General features: G+C 32.7%; 1 protein-coding gene across 4 annotated transcripts in view; it reads right to left on the reverse strand.

Moving 5' to 3' along the window:
- LOC128211292 (solute carrier family 23 member 2-like) overlaps positions 1–20,314 on the reverse strand; it is a 49,953-nt gene that overhangs the window by 16,836 nt on the left and 12,803 nt on the right. For all 4 annotated transcript variants that reach the window (XM_052915943.1, XM_052915940.1, XM_052915942.1 and 1 more), the window contains exon 2: positions 4,176–4,946. In XM_052915943.1, the coding sequence (XP_052771903.1) occupies positions 4,176–4,288 (113 nt within the window). In that variant the 5' untranslated portion in view covers positions 4,289–4,946. The remainder of the gene's footprint in view (positions 1–4,175; positions 4,947–20,314) is intronic.

The following is a 20,314-nucleotide window of genomic DNA, read 5'->3' on the forward strand; positions in this document are numbered from 1 at the left end:
TGCTGGCACCGAAATTGCTTTTTTTACTGTTTATGAACAAAACGTACCAACGACGTACTACTCATTTGAAAGGAATTTTTTGAAAAACCCAAGCCTAAAATGATTTAATTTTCAGTAGCGTATCGGCTAAAGAAAGTATTTTCTGCACATTTTAATAGTTATTAAGAATACGATCAAATTCGAACTTTTGCTAAAACAATATCATTTAAATAACCCTATTTCCACATATCACACCCAAAGAATTTGATGAATTATAATGAAAAACGTGACCGAGTTTCTTTAAAATTAAAATAATGTAATATTTCTTATAAATGTTAATTAATCATATTTATTGTCATAACGCGGTGATTATAGGCTGCATTGAGAGAAATCGTTGCAGTAATTTATAATGTCAAAGTCTATTTCAAATGAAAATGACTAATTTTAAAAGAGGAAAATTAAGATGTAACGGCAATTTATGATTAATTCTTCAAATGTTAATTAATATCGAAATTTAGACGAAATGTTTTTCCCCCATCAATTATGCATATTTTGTTAGCATTGATAATGTCAAGAAAAAGGATGATGTTTTTGTCAATGTGTTTTGTCAACAATTCCTAGAAATGTTCTTGTGAATGCCATGCATCATAAGTGACAATTTATTGCCTGCCCGTCTGTTTTTTTGTCTGTGTGTCAAAATTGTACTTCACAATTTACGACTGTGCTAGTTAACCTAAAAATCTTTTAGTCCAATTTTTAAATTTTGCTAAATTGATATGTCGTAAATTTCGAACAGTTGTATTTTGCAAGTAACGTTTTATGTCTTTTCACAGCAATAGGCCATACCAAATCGTTTTTATGTTTACCGTCAACCCATGGTACAAATACCTATCTCTCTGTCTGAACAAAACAAACGAATCCCCGAAAGAAACGAATACTAAATTAGTGGCATCCTATTTAGCATATAGACTCCAGATCCTTCTTAGTCCATTCATTACTATTTTCCATATAAAGTTAGATTTCCACTAAAATTGAGTGGAAAAAAACCTTGTATGCAATTCTGTTGATCATGGGGCTCACACAGAATTCATCATTCTATGATATTAAATGCCTATAATATAAAGTACAAAGCATGAAGCAAGTTATTAACACTTGAATGTATTCAGTAGTCCATATAATAGTTAAAATAAATTAAACATATTCGGCAAGATCGTTGATCATATAAAATGAAATAATTTCATCTTTCCTCGACTTTCCTCGTATTTTTCAATTCATACGTTTTTTTCGATCAGAAATCCCAAAACTTATCCCTCCGCGGTCGCTAAACATGAAAATGATTTGGTATGACTTCATGTTTTTGAACACCGACTTTTGAATGGTTTTACAACTTAAAAAAAAATAAAAAAAATAGCAAGAAGTAGAGTATGATCTGCATGTTAATGAGTTAGTGTAGGTGGTCTTACAACAGCAATATTTGTCTACTTATAAACTCGTTTGAATATATATTTGCATAACATAAGTGGTGAAAACATGAAAAAGGAGGATTCAAATATGGAGAGGATACCCTGGTATAGGCTGGGGCGAGAATTGTCGGCAAAAACGTAAACTGTGTTTTAAGTATGTTCTGCATACTAATGATTTTAAGTATGTTCTGCATACTAATGAGTGAGTGTAGTAAAATAAGATAATAATAATAATAATAATAATAATAATAATAATAATAATAATAATAATAATAATAATAATTATAATAATAATAATAATGATAATAATAATAATAATAATAATAATGATAATAATAATAATAATAAAAATAAAAATAAAAATATAATAATAATAATAATAATAATAATAATAATAATAATAATAATAATAATAATGATAATAATAATAATAATAATAGCGTGTCATATGTAAACTAATAAAGTGGCCAAACTAGAGACACAAGCTTTAAAGGGACTAGACACAAAATGGTCACAAAATCGGCAAATACAGTCGTTCATCAAAACAAGCCTGAGAGTGTCCAACCGAGCTAGTGTGGGCCCGATAGTACATGTACATCATTTTACATGATTTAAAGATTAATTTGTCGCTGCCCTTGCTTACAAATAGCGCATAATGGTTTTCAAGTTTATCGTGTGCATATCTATCAAGTGAAAATCACGTGAATTGTACAGATACAAATACCGACGTTTTTTTTTTTTAAATTACTTGGATTAAAGTGGTAGACACTTTTTTGTGTGTCATCTGGTGTCAAGTCCCTTTAATATAATTCATTGAACAAATAACCTACTTCGGCCAATCCTATGTTCTGGTCACTGTGACAATCAAAAGTCCAGTTTACTTTTAATTTGGTTTAAGAGCCGTTCAGTCTGACTTTCACCGGCGATGTTTATCTCAAAGTATTTTGAATAATTGTGAAAATCAAACAAGTGGAATTAAGCATAATTATTGCTCTTATCAAAGTCGAAACTATTTTGAAGTCATGTGTGGTCTGTTACCACAATGACATTCTAGAAGTTAAAAAAAGATTCAGGAAATTATGAAAAAGCAAAATATTTTGTGATCATTTTTCTTAAACACGAATTGAAGCACACCATAGAATGAAAAATCGTGAAAACGTTGTAATTTCCACATTTTGATTTTTGAACCTAGTACACGAGCAATATTTTATTCGGATAAGAAAAACAAAAGGCTGAAGAATTCACTTTTTACGTGATGTTTCTTTTGTTTATATTTTAATGTAAAACACATATCAATAATTTTACGCAACCAGTTTATTATTCTTATTTATTTAAGCTGCATGGTAAAGAAACTAAAAGCTGTTTCAGCTCATTGGCAATTATCAATATATGAATGACTCTCGACTCCGTTGTCTGGGTGGGAACTACTGGTATGCATTCTGAGAGGCCTTGAGACCACTGGTGGGGAGCGAGCCCACAACCTCTTGGTTGAGAGGCGGACACATTTACCACTAGGTCAATCTCACCAATTCAGCATTTATGCTATGCATACTATCGGAGATAACAGAGTAATAAAATACGTTTGAAATGCATTCTTTCGGACTTAAATTGTCAAAAAAATCCCCCTCCCCCTGCCAACATTTTAAACCATATGAACGTCGGTTTAGAGGGTGAGGAGAATGTCAAAAGGTTGCGCCCGTAAGCAACCCCCCCTCTCACGTCAATACCTTGATCCGCCCATGCAATTATCAGTGTATTCCCTCTGTATAAAGCCTCCTTTGTAAAAATCAGTTTCGAAAGGTAGATTTTAAATCGTTCAGTAAATATAATGTCACGCCGGTTTTAAATGCTACCCATGGAGATCAAATATATTTAACGTAATATAAGTTGAGTTAGTCACACAGACAGCCGAGTTCTTCATAATCTCAAATGTTCCTATTCACATTCTCATTCATATTAATGATTCGTATAGAATGAAGGATTAAGAGAGCCGTAACTGTCATTCAATGAGGTTAAGCTGAATAAATAGGTTGTCATATTATGTGTTCACTTCAGAGCTTTATGGGTCTCGCTCATGTTTTGGCACCAAACATGAGTTTGTTTGTGAATACATCTGAAAACACGTATATTATAATTGTTTTACTCTTTGATACCGAAATTGCAGTGAAAAAATACAGATAAAGTATGTAGAAACCTAGTTTAAGTGAGGACCGAACCCACGCCGGTACAGTTAAGAAAAACAACAACAGAAACTGCTTCCATATCCACTCGCCCACAAGGACTAGTACGTAAGCTGGCGGATTTTTAACATTTATTGAATACATTGGTAGCATCATGTGATAATGTCAATCAACCAATCACTCTACAGACTTTTGCTGAATCACGTTACGTCATATCGATATTATGGACATCAAAGGCAATGTTTGAGCATATATCAACATTTGTTAAAGGGTTCAAGCCGTCAGTATCTTCGTTTCCATACTCCTTACGATTTGCCACACTTAATTTCGAATGAACAAGTCCATAAAAATACATTTTACAAACCATGAAATAGTCCCTGTAATAGTAAGGAATGCATTTTTTCAAATACACACTAAAAAATATAGTAAATAGATCTGCCGAAATTTCCCCGTGTGGACAAAGATTCATTTAATTCATAATTATTCGATTCACTTGGAGTTTAAGAAAAACATTTAAAGAAAATCATTTAATGATCTTGAATGTAATTCTGACCTGAAGTCCAAACAGAAAACAGAGATGCGGTGCCGGCACATCTTCCACGGCGTACAGCACGGACCCAGGCCGCTCTTCCGGTTCAGCCTCCCGTGCCGCCTCGCATGCTGCATCTTCCGGCCGTTGATTTCGGGGATCCATGACACAATGAAAATGTTCAATGTTCACAACCGATTTTTTGACATTCGGTTAAAATCAGACAAGTTTCACACCTTGCAAAAATCACTTATAAGCTTCCGTGGGGAAATCACTTCCGAGTTTAGGTAATTCAACGAACACTGTCATATTCGTCAATAAACACAAATTTATATGTCATTATTCAGACTCTCACTTTAAATTTGAATTCGAGTTTTTAAAAAAAAAATACGCTTCGCAAAAGCTTCCCTTTGACGAATATTAAAAGCATTGATATACGCGAACACTTTCACATTCGTTTAAAATCATGTATTGATTCCTGTGTATAAGATGCTTATTTTGTTTAAATCACTATCGAGCTCATAATGATAACATTTTCGATAAAATCACGGTGAAATATATCTGTTAATTAGCAAATAATCACATTCGTAGAAAAAAATATAATAGGGTTGTGGCGATGAACGTATACTGTCATATTCTTCAAAGTATCACATAAACTGTTTACATAAATGAAATTTGCTTAAGTTTTGACGGTTCGATAAACATCAACCGCTTGGTATACGTTTAATTGGAAATTAATTTAATCCATTTTTCCGATGTACTGTCGCCGTGTTCACCAAGCTTTGGTCGTGATTCCTGTTAAAGATAAAATAAAGTAATTGAAATAGATTCTTATACTGGTGACTTTAATAATATTAAAGTTAATTTGACAAAATAAGTAACTGATATATTTAAAAATAATAATGCCGTCAATGAAAACATCTGTGTTATACTTTGTATTGTCACCGTATGATTGCAAGGAGTAGTAACGATACCGTTTTAGGCCATCTTTAAAAAATGCTTGTTTAACGGTTAGAAGACCAACTCAGTGAAATCGGCCCGTTTAAAAAACATGGCGTCTGAGTTATCAAAAGAAGTCCATCTTTTTCTACAAAGGGGCGTTATAAGTTGACATAGGGTGTATACTACTGGATAAAAACAACTGTTTCAAACATTCCCATTCCCCAAATTGTGGTTTTTTAACCGCAAACAAACAATTGTTTAAAGTGTAGTCTCATAAAAACTATTTTTTTAAGTATTACCATGTGGGCCAACCATCATGTCGTTTTTAGTTTGAACAGTACGCTGGTTTTAAGTGGAATGCCAAGTGAAATGTTTAAAGCGTTTCAAATTTCTTCTATAGCATTTCATTTCGGTTTTACTTTACTTAATTAATGTGCTTAAAAATACTTTTGTCGAGGCCAGTTTACATTTATAAGCAAACGTGAGTTGACTTTTAATCCATTGTACATGTTGTTTTGTGTCATTGTTTGAAGAAAATAAATCGGTAGTTTCAATATCATAGAAATCGTGTTTTTAAAAGGAAAAATAGGTGTACTCTAGAATAACATATAAGAAAACAAAATAAGTGTTATATTGAATGATAATTGATTATTAAGTCGAAACCCGTTGTCTCGAAATCGCTTGGCTCGAATTCCTCGTTGGTTCGAAATATATGTGAAGGACCGATTTCTTTATACTGAAGGTAAACACAATTCCCGCTTGGCTCGAGCTTTTCGAGACTCGAGGTATTATCAATTATTATGTGTATATGGTTAAGAAGATGATGTACTTTGTACAAGTCTTAATAATGTTCTGTTCTGTTCTGTTCTGTTCTGGTATTATCGCCGGTCCCTGGGAGTTCGGACCAACAGGGTTCGACTGTAATTATAATGATTCACTTTGAAAGAAGAAAATGATATTTAAACCAATATTTAATTTCTAATTTCTAATTTATTCATTTGAACAAAAAGGAACTTCTACAACATAGCATTCATTTAAGAAAGAAAATATAAATCAAACTAGGCAAAAACAAGGTTACAAATTAAGAACGTATCTTGCATAGCCGTTCAACTAACGGATGTTGTCATGGCAATAAGTTTTATGATCGTTAGTTTTTGTTTAAACATATCTTAAAATAAACCTTTATATTTCAACTCATAAAATAATATAACAAAAGCATTCATTTGAGCTTAAATGTTGAATGGCTGAACGCTTCAACAATGCCGAAAAGTTTCAAAAAAAACCAAAACGTTATTGTAATATTAGGACCGTTATTGTAAGTTCGAATTCGACATTGTTTCAAATAAAGAGCGAAATGTTCTTTCGTCATGATACATTTGACACTCTGCATAACAAATTAAAGTTTTAAAAAATTAGCCAGCTCTCAATTCCAAATCCAACGACTGCGCGCATAGCCATAGGGCTGGAACCCAATTTTAACGACGTCATTTCCAAAATGACGTTACGTTCGCGTACAATTTGGCGCAATTTTCTAAAAAAACTTAAAATAAATGACATTATATCCTATTTAGGCATATATCAAAAAATGCTCGTTTTAGTAAAACATCGCAATATTTTTCACCACGTGACCACCACGTCACTCGTGAAACATAGCCTTTGGTGCTGAATTAGTGAGAAAAAAATAAAGATCTCACACTGAAAGAAACCATTATCCTCTTAGTATATGAGCCGCATCGTGCGATTTTGGGCCTTCGGACATAATGATTACATAGAGGATATTTGTTTATTTCAGTGTAAGATCGTATTTTATTTCACGAGTGTCATAGAATATATTACACTGAAATAAACAAATTTTCTGTTTCTTTTATGCTTATTTTCGGAGTTTTATATGTTTTTTATTTATTTCTGAATTACCCCCTTTTTTGAAAAGGGTGGGCTTTACGCCGCTACCCGTGGGGCGCCCCTCATGCATAATTATAGCTGTCAACTTTTGTACTTTCGGTTTGCTGAGAAATAGTTCTATGCTATTCATTCTTAAAGCTTAATATTCGCTCGCTTTTTATTGCAAAGCTTTATGAACAGTAAAAAATGAAGTATAATTAGTGCACAAATGTTCCAAAAAATAATGAAAACACTTTTTATTTTAACCAAATTACTACGCCGCTATTTATAGAATGAAAATTTGGAAGGTCAAATGTGTTAGCAAAACAAATGTGGATACTCATTGGATTTTAACCTATCTATTTAGTTTAAGACTGCATATACGCGTGTTTTTATAGTAAGTTAATATTCAGTCATCTTACTGTCAGAGACCAGTCCGTTTCACTTTAAAATGTTTGTTTTCCAGAAGAGTAAATGCCACGCTAGTTTGTTGACACATTTAGAGATGTGGGTGGGGTAAAAAATATCGGATCTATCTGTAAATTGTTGTGTGAATTCTCCAGGAAGCTCATTTTACGTACTACAGCGGTTAACAGTTGAAAATACATTTGAACGATGCTATAAAATTTTATTTATGTTCGAACAGTTGTTTTTGTCTGTAATTTGTTTGGAATGAAAGCAAATGTTCGAACATTCAGCTTCAAAGATCAGTAAAATGTTTGATAAACGGGATAACCGGTAATAAACGGTAAGTTGTTCATTTCCAATTATATATTTATTTAAATTTATAAAATATTTCTTTATTTTTTTTTAACATTTTTTGACATAATTTACTGAAGTCCAGTGTTCTGTTTTGACCAAGGCAAGTACATGTAAAAACAAAGGATTTTAAAAGTAGTTCTTTTATATTTATATTTTAAAATTTATATTTTCACTCCTTATTTTGCAGTGGAAATATCAAATTGATATTTTCACTGTTGTTATTTCACTGTTAAAACCCCATATTTCATCGTAAAGCATGACAGAAAAATGAAATAATCATTAGTAAAAAATGCCAAAAATAATGATTTTTTTCTATGTAAATCAATTTCTTCCAAACTTCTTTCTTTTTAAGATTTGTCATTGGTGCATCATTTTCTCGATAATTTTTGACCATTGGTTTACTCATGTTTCCATAGCAACCATGGATTTCGTCCCGACATATTTTGACCGGAATAATAGTCTGTGTTTAAAATGGCGAAATGTATTAAAAATACAAAAATGATTAATTATTTTTATCTTAATTAATGGTCATTGAAGATTCTTTGATAAGAAAATAATCTAAATTATAAGCTAGTTGTAATATTGATACATTAAGTTTGCACTTCATTTGAATAATGTGCTTTCGTAACGACGTCATTTGCATGACGTCAAATTTAGTATTCAAAATGCGCAATACATGGTCTTACTTGTAAGCACGTATCTAACGCAATTTAAGTGATATCATCATGAAATTTTCAGAATATATTCCTAAAATATCATTCCATTCAAATACCTTAAAACATTGTAATAGCAAATATATGTCCGAAGGCCCAAAATCGCGCGACGCTGCTCATATATTAGGGCATACACTTATTGCATTCGGAGCTCCTCGGCCATTTCATCGAAAACAACCTCGAATGTATATGGACGGTTTACATACTCGGTATGATTAAGTCCGCTGCAAGTAGATCGCGTAGTAATTTAACTTAGCAGTTGAACTTAATGAGACTTAATTCCAGGGAATCTTAATTATGTTTGCAATTATACACTTTACTGGCAATTAATTTAAATTTAGATCAATCAATACAAGCTAAAATACTACATTTAATTGCTGATATGATTTAAAAATTTACGAACTACTTTTACTAATGTGCCGGCATACATCCGAGGTTGTGCTCGATAAAAATGACCGAGGAGTTCCGAATGATACTCGTTACTGGGACTCTGTAACAACAAACACCACGGGGCAGTAGGCTGATATATATTTTTTACATTGAGGGCATAAATTAAAATAAAATACAAATCCTATTCCATTCATTAACATAACCTCAAGACTTTTGAGGCTATCGCTTTCAACATAGTAATAAACCGACGTAGTGAACGATTTCCTCTCCATTTACATCTCTGTTTACAATCGGAACACCTCGGCCACTTTTCATCGTATACAACCTTGGATGTGTAGGTTACAGACTTCTAAATAAAGTTCCTTTATATTCCATAGTCAATTGTCTAATTTGCACGCGAAATAACACTGAATTATTGTGCTTTACGACCCCAGGCACCATATATGGAGAAAAAAGTTCCGCATGTTTACTTAACATTAAGCAACGTTAGAAAAAAAAGTTGAACGTAGCCACTGTGTATTCGATTAAGTGACCATATCTGATGTAGGAGTACACATAATGCGTTGGAATTGTAAACAAAAAGTAGATTAAGTAGATCTAGCATGTTCAGCATATTTTTGAAACCACAAACCATTCAACCTCAAAACATATAAATAAGGAACGTAGCCAATTGTATGAGATGGTATAACCTTGCTTTGATTCATTGCCATTGGTAAATTAAAAGAAATAAGGCATGTAACAATGAGTAGACACTTCCGAATTGGTGTGATTTGCCCTGTTTGGACGGTTTACGATGTCATATTGCTTTACATTTAACTACGCGTAGTAATTTTAATTTAGCAATTAAACCTAAGGACTTATCTTATAGGAATAATAAATAATTTAGCGATAACAAACTTCACTGCGAATGAATTTCAACTTAATTATACAGATTACACTACAATTAATTAATAGTTTATGACTCGGAATACAGAGGAAATGTAAACCACAAATTACATGAAGTTTTTTATGCATATAAAAAATTATATCGATTTAAAAAGAGTTCAATTGCATGAATTGTGTCAACTTACGAGTTTACATGTCCCCATTATATCGTTTAAGAGGCTAAATCGTGCTGCAGGTTTTGTATAAAGATAAGCAATTAATGTTAGATATGGCGTTTATTTGGACATTGAATTTCACATATGTTAAAAATCTCGAGTTTCACTTTTGTTAAACAAGAGATTTGTCGAACATTTTGCCCTTCTTGGGCGCCAAGTGGTCAGGAATATTTGGACAATTGAATGAAATATGCATGGACCGAAATGACAGCTAAGTTGTCATTGACATTGGATGCCTCTGAGCCAGTTAAAAGATTATTTCTATTCAAAATGTGAGGATAATAGGTACAGTTTTAATCATGTTCAGATGATAACTGTTATTTGCATATATCTTGCATATATCTATGTATCCTCTTAGCAACAGAGAATAAGTAAATATGACGTAAATTTTAATGATCAATATGAGTTGTGACCTTGAACTTCGACTCACCTAACCTAAATGTCAAATTTGATGGCCATGGTTCCAGTCATTCCCAAGTTATAACACGGATAAGCTTTTTGCGTTCAAGGTCGCTGTGGCCTTGACCTGATGACCCCGAAATTCAATAGTGGTCATCTACTGGTTAGACCAAACCTCGGAGTCATGGGTCATGGGTGCATGCATGGTCGAGTTATCACTCGAGTTATCACTCGGAAAACCCTTTCGCATTGAAGGTCACTGTGACCATGATCTTTGATCCGATGACCGTTAATTCAAAAGGGGTCATCTGCAGGTCAGGTCTAACATCACCATGGGTGCAGTCATAGTTATCACTTAGTTTTTATAACATTTTGCGTTAAAGGTCTCTGTGACTATGAGCTTTGACCAGATGACTCCTAAAATAAATAGTTTGATGACCATAGGTACAGGAATTGTCGAGTTATCACTCGGACAAGCTTTGGTCTACTGACAGACCGACCGGCCGACCAACCTGTGCAAAGCAATTTAACCCTTCTTCTCTTTCTCCTTAGAACACATTTCACAGACAAATTGGGAACATAAATCAACAATATGTCATATTTTATAGATGCACTCTCACAGATTGAACGTTTTGAAATAAAATTAAAAAAGTTTTGTCTCGAAATGAATTCATCTTTGCGTAAACATCTAGAAAGTGATATAAGACTGGAGGCAAAATATCAGATCGCAGTGTTCAATGTTCGAACAATGAAGTGTTGTGGCTTAAAGCCTTACTAACGCTTAGGAAATTGTTTTGCAAAACACATACATTTTCGAACGTAATATGAAAAACTGCGATCTGATCCTTTGTCAGCGGTCTTATATCACTGGTTCTCAGACATTTACGCAAACAATGGCTCATTAATGACAAAAACTAAAAACAAAGTTGTCAAAATGGTCAATCTGTAAGTATGCAGCTCTAAGAAAACATACGTTTGAAAACAATGCTTTAAAACTTATTTTATAGGCTCTGGCATAGGAGTATGGTATATACATGGAGTACTGTATAAAGATGGGGTATGGTATATATACATGCGAGTGTTGACAATTCTACTAGGTATGTTTATCGTATTTTTGCAAATTCTGTGGAATATAGCTGTACGAGCTTTCGGCCATAATGTCTGGAAATTTCTTCAGCGTTAAAAGTTTCTTATTTCATTAAGCCTTAATTCTTACTTTATCGTTATATTATTAAATAAAAATTAGCTTATTGTGATAAGGTACTTGATAAGTTTGAGAGGTCTTAAGAAAGCCAAAATAATTCAAATTATAACAAAACGAAACAAAATTAGCATAGCTTAATCCTAGGATAGGGGACGTCGTGTAGTTGCTTGGATGAATTAGGGCCTAACATATAAGCCCATTGGTATATGGTTTAAAGCTGAACTCTCACAGATTGACTGGTTTAACAACTTTTTTTATCTTCGAATAAACCAATCTTGGCAAAATATCAGATCCAAAGTTTTAATATGCGATCCGATCTTTTTTTCAGCAGTATTATATCACTGGTTCTAAGACATTTACCCAAACAATGTCTCATTCTAAAACAAAATTTAAAAACAAATATGGCTAAACGGTAGAAGTCCTATTGAATGCTGAAATTGATAGTGTATTATTATCGACTCTAGGAATATTGTTAGAAAACGGTTAATAGATGCGATATTTAGTAAAATTTTCTTAGCAATATTCGCCTCCTCGAATTATATTATGTGCTGTATATGTTATATAACAACCTCTAACATAAAAGTCGATATGTTGTATGAAGTATTCTCAGACTGTCATTTTCATATAAAAAAAACCTTTATTAAGATTGATGTTACAGTATTTACATAATTACATATATGATTCAATTATCAATGTCTTAATCTGAATTTTAATAAGACAGACAAACAGACAGACAGACAGACAGAGTTGTTTATTGTCGTAAACATGTAAATAACAGTTTCTTGACAAAACATGATATGTCAAATAATAAATATTATGGTCACAATAATACATGGCAAAAAAGAAGGGAAAGAGAAAAAAAAGAAGGAACAAAGTTGATTTCTTACCTGATGTCTCGTTAAATCCAGTAATAAACGTACATATCTATAAAAAAACATGAAGTCAAGCAAATCCATATCCCTTATAAACTGTTGTTGTTTTTATTTCAGTGATGAATAATCCTAATGAAGTGATGTATTTAGTGTCTTACTCAGTATTTACATACTATTTGCATTTATTTTCATTATCATATGCAATATCACAATCTCACAAAACTGTATTCAACCTCCACTCTTTCTGATCTTATAACACCACCTACAACATAACTAATATTTTGAAGTTATGATGAGAATTTAGTGTATCCAACTCTTTGTTCAAAATGCAGAGCGTAATTCAGTTTGTTTCTTTAGAAAAACAACAACAAAACAACATGTAAATATATTGCTGTCTACTTTCATTTTACAACAACGTGTGAAATGACTCCTTATAAGTTCGTATTGAGGTTGACGATGACGACTGTTGACCTCAAATACTCCATACATAAGGTTTCATAAACACATTGCAAAGGTTTGATTCATCATTTGTTTTCTTAAAGCTTTCACAATCATTCTCTCACATTATCATTTGGAAGGGTATAATATTGACATCATTTCTATGAATAGCTGGCAAATATTTCCTTCTTTCTTTGGCAAAGTGGGTGCATTTAAGTATGTAAAGATATTCATCGCCAATGTCATTTAAGTTACATAAAGTACATTTTCGGTCATTTCTTTGAATACCATGCCAGCGATCCGTCTCAACGGGCAAATAATTATTGCAAAGTCTGAAATTTATGAGCGGTTGGATAAACATTTCTGGAATTGAACTATAAAAATCTTCAAACTTATGATCCGTTTTGTTAATCCTATAATTGTTACACTTTGGAAACTCTTTTACAGTACTTTTCCAAGATTGCTTGTATTGATCATTTAGCGAATTTTCAACAAGATTTAACAAATATTCCTTTGTACCGTCAAAGTACTGTTTTTTATTCAGTTTTATATTACATAAATATGTTGTGCAGAAGAACATCAATATGTACATTTCTACATTTCTTGTACGGGTTTTGTCATATAAAACTAAGTCAACAATCATCAAAAATAGTCTTAACATTGTCTAACAACGGATCATGCCATTGACTCATTAGAAAGTAGTTAATACAATATCGACTATAAATTGTAGTTAGTGTGAGTAAGTTTATACCAGAATCCTATAATCCGTTTCTTAATAACAATACTTTATTGCTTTCTTTACCTTTAAAGTATGCTTCATACAATGAGTTTGTATTTTTTTTAATTGTGCTTAGGTCTCCGAATCCCTAAACTTCACAACCATAAAACAAAATTGGTGCAACAGTATTATCAAAAAAATTCAATTGGCAATCAATTGGTAAATCTAAATTTCTTAGTTTAACATACAGACTAAATAAAGCTTTTCTCGCTTGATCAACAACATGTTTTTTGGCATTTGCAAATTTTCTAAGGTATTCAAAAGTTACTACAACTTCAAACCTTTGACATAACACTGTAATATTTCTATCCCTTCTAGCTCTATCACCAAATACTATTATCTTCGTTTTATCTACATTTATATCTAACTTCCACATTTTGCTATAGTTAACAAAGTTTTCCATAGACAACAGCCCTATGTTTTCAGCCATATGCGCAAAGATGAGCTCATTCCAAGACAAAACAAAAGGTTGTCAACCCGTGAGAGTGCAGCTATAAGAGGCTCGTTGCTGGGACATTTTGTTTTCACAATTGTTCAAGTATATTTTAGAGTTCAATATGTTCGTTCTACAGAAAAGTGAGCTTAAGATCAATAACCTTTTACTACTGATACTAGTTTATCAAATAATCCTTGGTTGAAAATATACTCTATGGAACTAGTGTTGGTGCATTCGTCATAATCGATATACAAAAAAATGCAAACATAATTTAAAAAAATTCCTCTATTGTCATTGTCCAGCGCAAAAATGCATACATCAAATTAAAGTATTTTTCTAACTTTCACCTACAAATTGCAGGCACTCATTTAAAATAGATAATGTTCGACAGCGATAGTTTCCCTTTTCGGCAAATTCGTGCATCTATTGTCACATTTTCAAATAGATATTGACACAATAGCTTCATTTAATGGAACCTGTGGTGATGGTTTATCAGTAAATCAAGTCTTTTCTTCACATTACACGAATTTATTTTCGGTATCTGATGCTCAAAAACGTGAACTTTAAGGCTACGTGCGTCAGCTTTTGTTTCACTCGGCTGACACTGATGTTTTCGGTGGATTTGCCGGCAAGATCGATGATCTGTAAATTAACTTTTATGGTGTATATAACACATATTTAAATATTTTAACGAGTTAATAAATAGATTAAATCTTCCGAAATTATCGACAGAAAGTCACCTTGTACTCAATGAAAACAACTTGATCACTTTCAGTAAGTGTAAGAGTGCGTGATTTGACCTTTATCTTCACTTCAGTTAAGATAATTTGCGTCAACCTATTTTGTGAGCCTTATATGTGTTTCTTTCTTATTTCCCAGATGTTTGATTAAACGGTACATAACAATATTGTAAATGTAACAGCTTCGATCAACGAAAACCATTGCGACTTTCCTCTGATTTACAACTTTATTTTGACCGCGCTATTCATCGAGCTCTCAGTTCTATTTTTAAATCATTATGCATGATAGAACGCGTTTTGTTTCAGTATTCGTATTTCCTTTTTTAATTTGGTTTAATACAAAAATGAGCACACATTTCTAGTTCCTTATTGTGTGAATATATGTATGTGTGTTAATCGCCATATAAGTACCTTACATTATGCTGTATGTAGATCATTTATTTGTATTGTGTTTTGTTTTTATTCTCTTATAACACATACTTTGAGTGGCAATATATTTCTTTCTTATTTTATCATGAAATATATTAACGTTGAATTGATGAGCTTAAATTAACCATCAAACTCTTTGTTTTGAAATCGAGGGTTCAACTGTTAAGGTTATAATTTAAAGTAAAGCAGTGTTGCTATTACTTCAGGTTAAATTTGTTTTATTCGTTCTATCTGGCCATATATTTGTTACCTATTAACGTTTGAGAAAATAATTATATTAGGTAATATATTGGGCAAATCATTTTAATTATTACAGGAAACCAACTTTTAAATAAAGCTAGAACAAACAGGAACTTATAAAGACATACCATTCATTTAAGAAGGAAAAGGAAGAGATAATATAGATCAAACTAGGCAAAAAACAAGGTTACAGAGTATGTAGTTAATATTGAAGACCTTCAACTAACGGATGTGGCATGGCAATTATTTATATGATGTTTTTTTGTGTGTTTTTTTAAACATTACTTTAAATAAACCTATTTATTTCCACTCATAAAATAATAGGAGTACACCGAACAGATTAAAGGGCTGAACGCCACAACAATGTTTGATTTCTTGAAAAAATATTGTAATGACCAGACCGGTAATGTAGCGTCGTATTTGTTATTGTTTCTTATATAATGCGAAACGTCAATTTATATTATTTAGGCATACATGAAAATAAATGAATAAAAGATGCTTGTTTTAGTGTAAGATCGCGATATATTTTACCTCGTGATCAACACGCCACTTGTTGAATATGGCTTTTGGAACTCACTTGGTGAAAAATATATTACGATCTTACACTGAATCAAGCCAATATCCTCTATATATCGAGGCTATCACTCGTCACTGAGTCCCTGTAACAATAACACACGAGGAAGTAGGCTGATATATTTGTTAAACTAAGAGCACAAATTAAAAAATACGACTCCCATTCCATCATTTAACAAAAACTATTTATCCTGACTTTTGTGGCTATCGCTTTTGACCTAGCAATAAACCGACATAGTGAACGCTTTCCTCTCCATTTTCATTTCTGTTTAAAATCGGAAAACCTCGGCCATCTTCCATCGAATGCAACCTCGGATGTGTAGGTTACAGACTACTTAATAAAGTTTCTTTATATTCCATAGTCAATTGACCAATTTGCACGCGAAATTACACTGATTGCTTGTGCTTTACGACCCCAACACCATATATGGAGAGAAAATTCCACATGTTAACTAAACATTTAGCAGTGTTGGAAAAAAGTAACCACTGTGTATTCGATTAAGTGACCAAATTCGATGAAGGTGTACAAACAATGCGGTAAAATTGTAAACAAAAAGTAGATCAAGTAGATCTAGCATGTTCAGCATATTTTCAAAATCACAAACCATTCAACCTCAAAACATATAAATAAGGAAATAAGCCAATTGTACGAGATAAGGCGTGTAACAATGAGTAGGCACTTCCGAGATGGGGTGCTTTGCCCTATTTGGACGGTGTACGATGTCATATTGTTTTACATTTAACTACGCGTAGTAATTTTAATTTAGCAATTAAACCTAAGGACTTATCTTATAGAAATAATAAATAATTTAGCAATAACAAACTTCACTGCGAATGAATTTCAACTTCATAATACAGATTACACTACAATTAATTAATAGTTTATGACTCGGAATACGGACGAAAGTTAACCAGAAGAAGTTTTTTTATAAATATCATTCGATTTAAAACGAGTTCAATGGCATGAATTATGTCTACTTACGTGTTTACATGTCTCCCCTATACCGTCCAAGAGGCTTAATCGTGATGCAGGCTTTGCATAAAGATAAGCAAATTATTTTAAATATAGCGTTTATTTGGACATTGAATTTCACATCTGTTAAAAAGGTATCTCGAGTTTCACTATTGTTAAACAAGAAACTTGTCAAACGTTATTTTCCTTTAGGCGCCATGTTGTCAGAAATATTTGGTCAATTGAATGAAAGATGCATGGACTGAAATGACAGCTGATTTGTCATTTTTATTGGATACCTTAGAGGCAGTTTTAAGATTATGAGCATCTAAATTGTGAGGGCAGCAAATCAGTAAATATGACGTAAATGTTAATGATCGATATGATTTGTGTCCTTGACCTTTGACTTTATGACCTCAAAATCAATGGGGGTAATCTACTAGTCACCCCAACCGAAATGTCAAAGCTGAGGGCCATGGGTGCAGGCGTTGTTAAGTTATCTCTCTGACAATCTTTTCGCATTCAAGGTCACTGTGACGTTGACCTATGACCTGATGACCTCTAAATTTAAAAGGGGTCATCTACTGCCAAGACACCATGTCAAATTTGATGACCATATGTGTCGACATCGTTGCGTTATGACTCGGAAAAGCTTTGACATTTTTTCGTGTTAAAGGTCACTTAGACTTTTACCTTTGTCCCGATGACCTCTTAAATCAAAAGGTTCATCAACTGATTAGGCCCAACTTTCATGTAACGTTTGATGACCATAGGCTCAGACATTACTGAGTTATGACTCGAACAAACACTGGTTTACTGTGACCTTGACCTTTGTACCGATAACCCTTAAAATCACCCGGTCAAGTTTGTGGGCCATGCGTGCAGAAAATTGTCGAGTTACCACTCGAACAAGGGTTGACAACCTTTTCGCGTTAGAGGTCACTGTGACCTTAAACTTTGACCCGATGACCCGTAAAATCCAGAGGGTTCATCTACTGGTCAGGTTCAACCTTCATGTCAAGTTTGATGACCATAAGTCGAGGAAGTTGAGTAATCACTCCGACAATATTTGGTCCACTGTGATCTTGACCTTTGACCGATGACCCCTAAAATCAATTGGGGTCATTTACTTGTCAGGCCCAACCTCTCATTAAAGTTTGAGAACAATGGGTGCAGACATTGTCGAGTAATCACTCAGACAAGCTTTGAAAACCTTTTCGCGTTAAAAGTCACTTTGACCCGACGACCTCGAAAATCAATAGGGGTCATCTCATGGTCAGGACCAGCCTTCGTGTCAAGTTTTATTACCATAGGTCCTTGAATTGTCGAGATATCACCACTCAAGCTTTGGTCCAAAGTGACCTTGAACCATGACCCGATGACCACAAAAATGAATAGGCGTCATCTACTGTTCAAGCCCAACCTCCACGTCAAGATTGAGGGCCATGGATGCAAGCATTGTCTAGTTATCACACGAACGATATTTTTAACATCCAATGTCACTGTGACATTAACCTTTGACCTGATGACCCCTAAAATCAATAGGGGTCATCTACTTGTTAGACCCAACCTTCATGTAAAATTTGATGACCGTAGGTGCAGGAACTGTCCAGTTTAATAGTACAAGCTTTGTTCTTCTGGCGAATGGTTCGACCGACCGCCCGACCAACAAGTGCAAAGCAATATACCGCGTTTTCTTTGAAGGGGGGGGGGGGATCGGGGGCATAATTTGTTTGTCTCAATCCGTATTTAGAACTCATTTCAAAGACAAAAAGGAAACTTGCGTACAAGCAAAATAAAAACGTTTAATGAAATCAAAATGTTGATTAAATAATAATGTTATATAACTACCGCTACCATCATATTCGATAAGTTGCAGGAGTTATTTTGACATTTTTATAAAAATTAAACAACTTTATTTAGATTGATGTTACAGTATTTACATAATTGCATATATGTTTCACTTATCAATGTCGTAATCTGAATTTCAATAAAAAAATGTTTTCTTACCTGATATCTCGTTAGATCTGGTAAAAAACGTACACATCTATCAAAAATACAGTTAAGCAAGCCCACTTCCCTTATAAACTGTTTTTGTTTTTTGTCTAACGGATGCATCATTCTAATGAAGTGCAGTGTTTAGTATTTAACTCATATTTACATACTATTTCCATTTATTGTCATCATTATATGCAATATCACGATCTTAGATTATAACAATACAATCACACAACTGTATTTAAACTTATCAGTTTTTCATCTTATAGCACACTTTACAACATTCTTTATATTTATACGTAATGATGAGAATTCAGCATATTCAACCCTTTATTCAAAATGCAAAACATAAATCGGTTTATTTCTTAAAAAAACGTAAACGTACTTCGGATATCAAGAAAACTTGTTGTTTATAGTTACAAAAACATGTAAATGTATGAAATCGACTTATATAAGTCAGTATTGTGGTTAAAGATGACGACCGCTGACCTAAATTCCTCCATATATAAGGTTTCATAAATACATTGCAACAGATTCATTCATCATTTGTGTTCTTAAAGGGACTCGCTAATAGATTTAATGCAGGCAACATTTTGTTTAAAACTGTGTCCAAATTTTGTTAGTGTGCTTACTTTCATAAACCCGAAACAATAACTGACAGATATTCATTTGAACAGTCACTTTTCAACAGCATTAGGAACCCTTTTTCGGGGAAATAGAACAGTGTCATGAAGGTGACATAACTACAATAATAATAATAATAATAATAATAATAATAATAATAATAATAATAATAATAAATTTACAACCGTAAAATAGAGCATTAATTTTGCTATCACATGTTTGAATAAATAAAAAACAAGAGTTTTATTTGAAACTTTTGGTGATGTTTTATCATTTAATTAAAGTTTTTCTTCAATTTTCTTCGATTGTAAATAGATGCGATCTAGTATAAAGGTGTCATAGCAATATGGGTTTAATGAAATTAAAACATTTGGTATGTGTTATATAACTACTGCTTACATTAAATCCGATATTTTATAGGAGTTATTATGACATTTTCATATATAAACAAACTTAATTTAGATTGATTTTACAGTTTCTACATTATTACATAAATATTTCAATTATCAATGTCGTAATCTGAATTTCAATAAGGAACAAAGTTGATTTTTTACCTGATATCTCGTTAAATGAAGTAAACAACATACGAATTTATCAGAAAAACAGTCAAGCAAATCCACGTCCCTAATAAACGTTTTATTTTGATTTCAATGATGCATTATTCGACTGAAGTTCTGTTTTTTAGTATTAAA

This window comes from Mya arenaria, chromosome 12 (genome assembly GCF_026914265.1).
Source record: "Mya arenaria isolate MELC-2E11 chromosome 12, ASM2691426v1".
In the NCBI taxonomy this organism is placed as follows: domain Eukaryota; kingdom Metazoa; phylum Mollusca; class Bivalvia; order Myida; family Myidae; genus Mya; species Mya arenaria.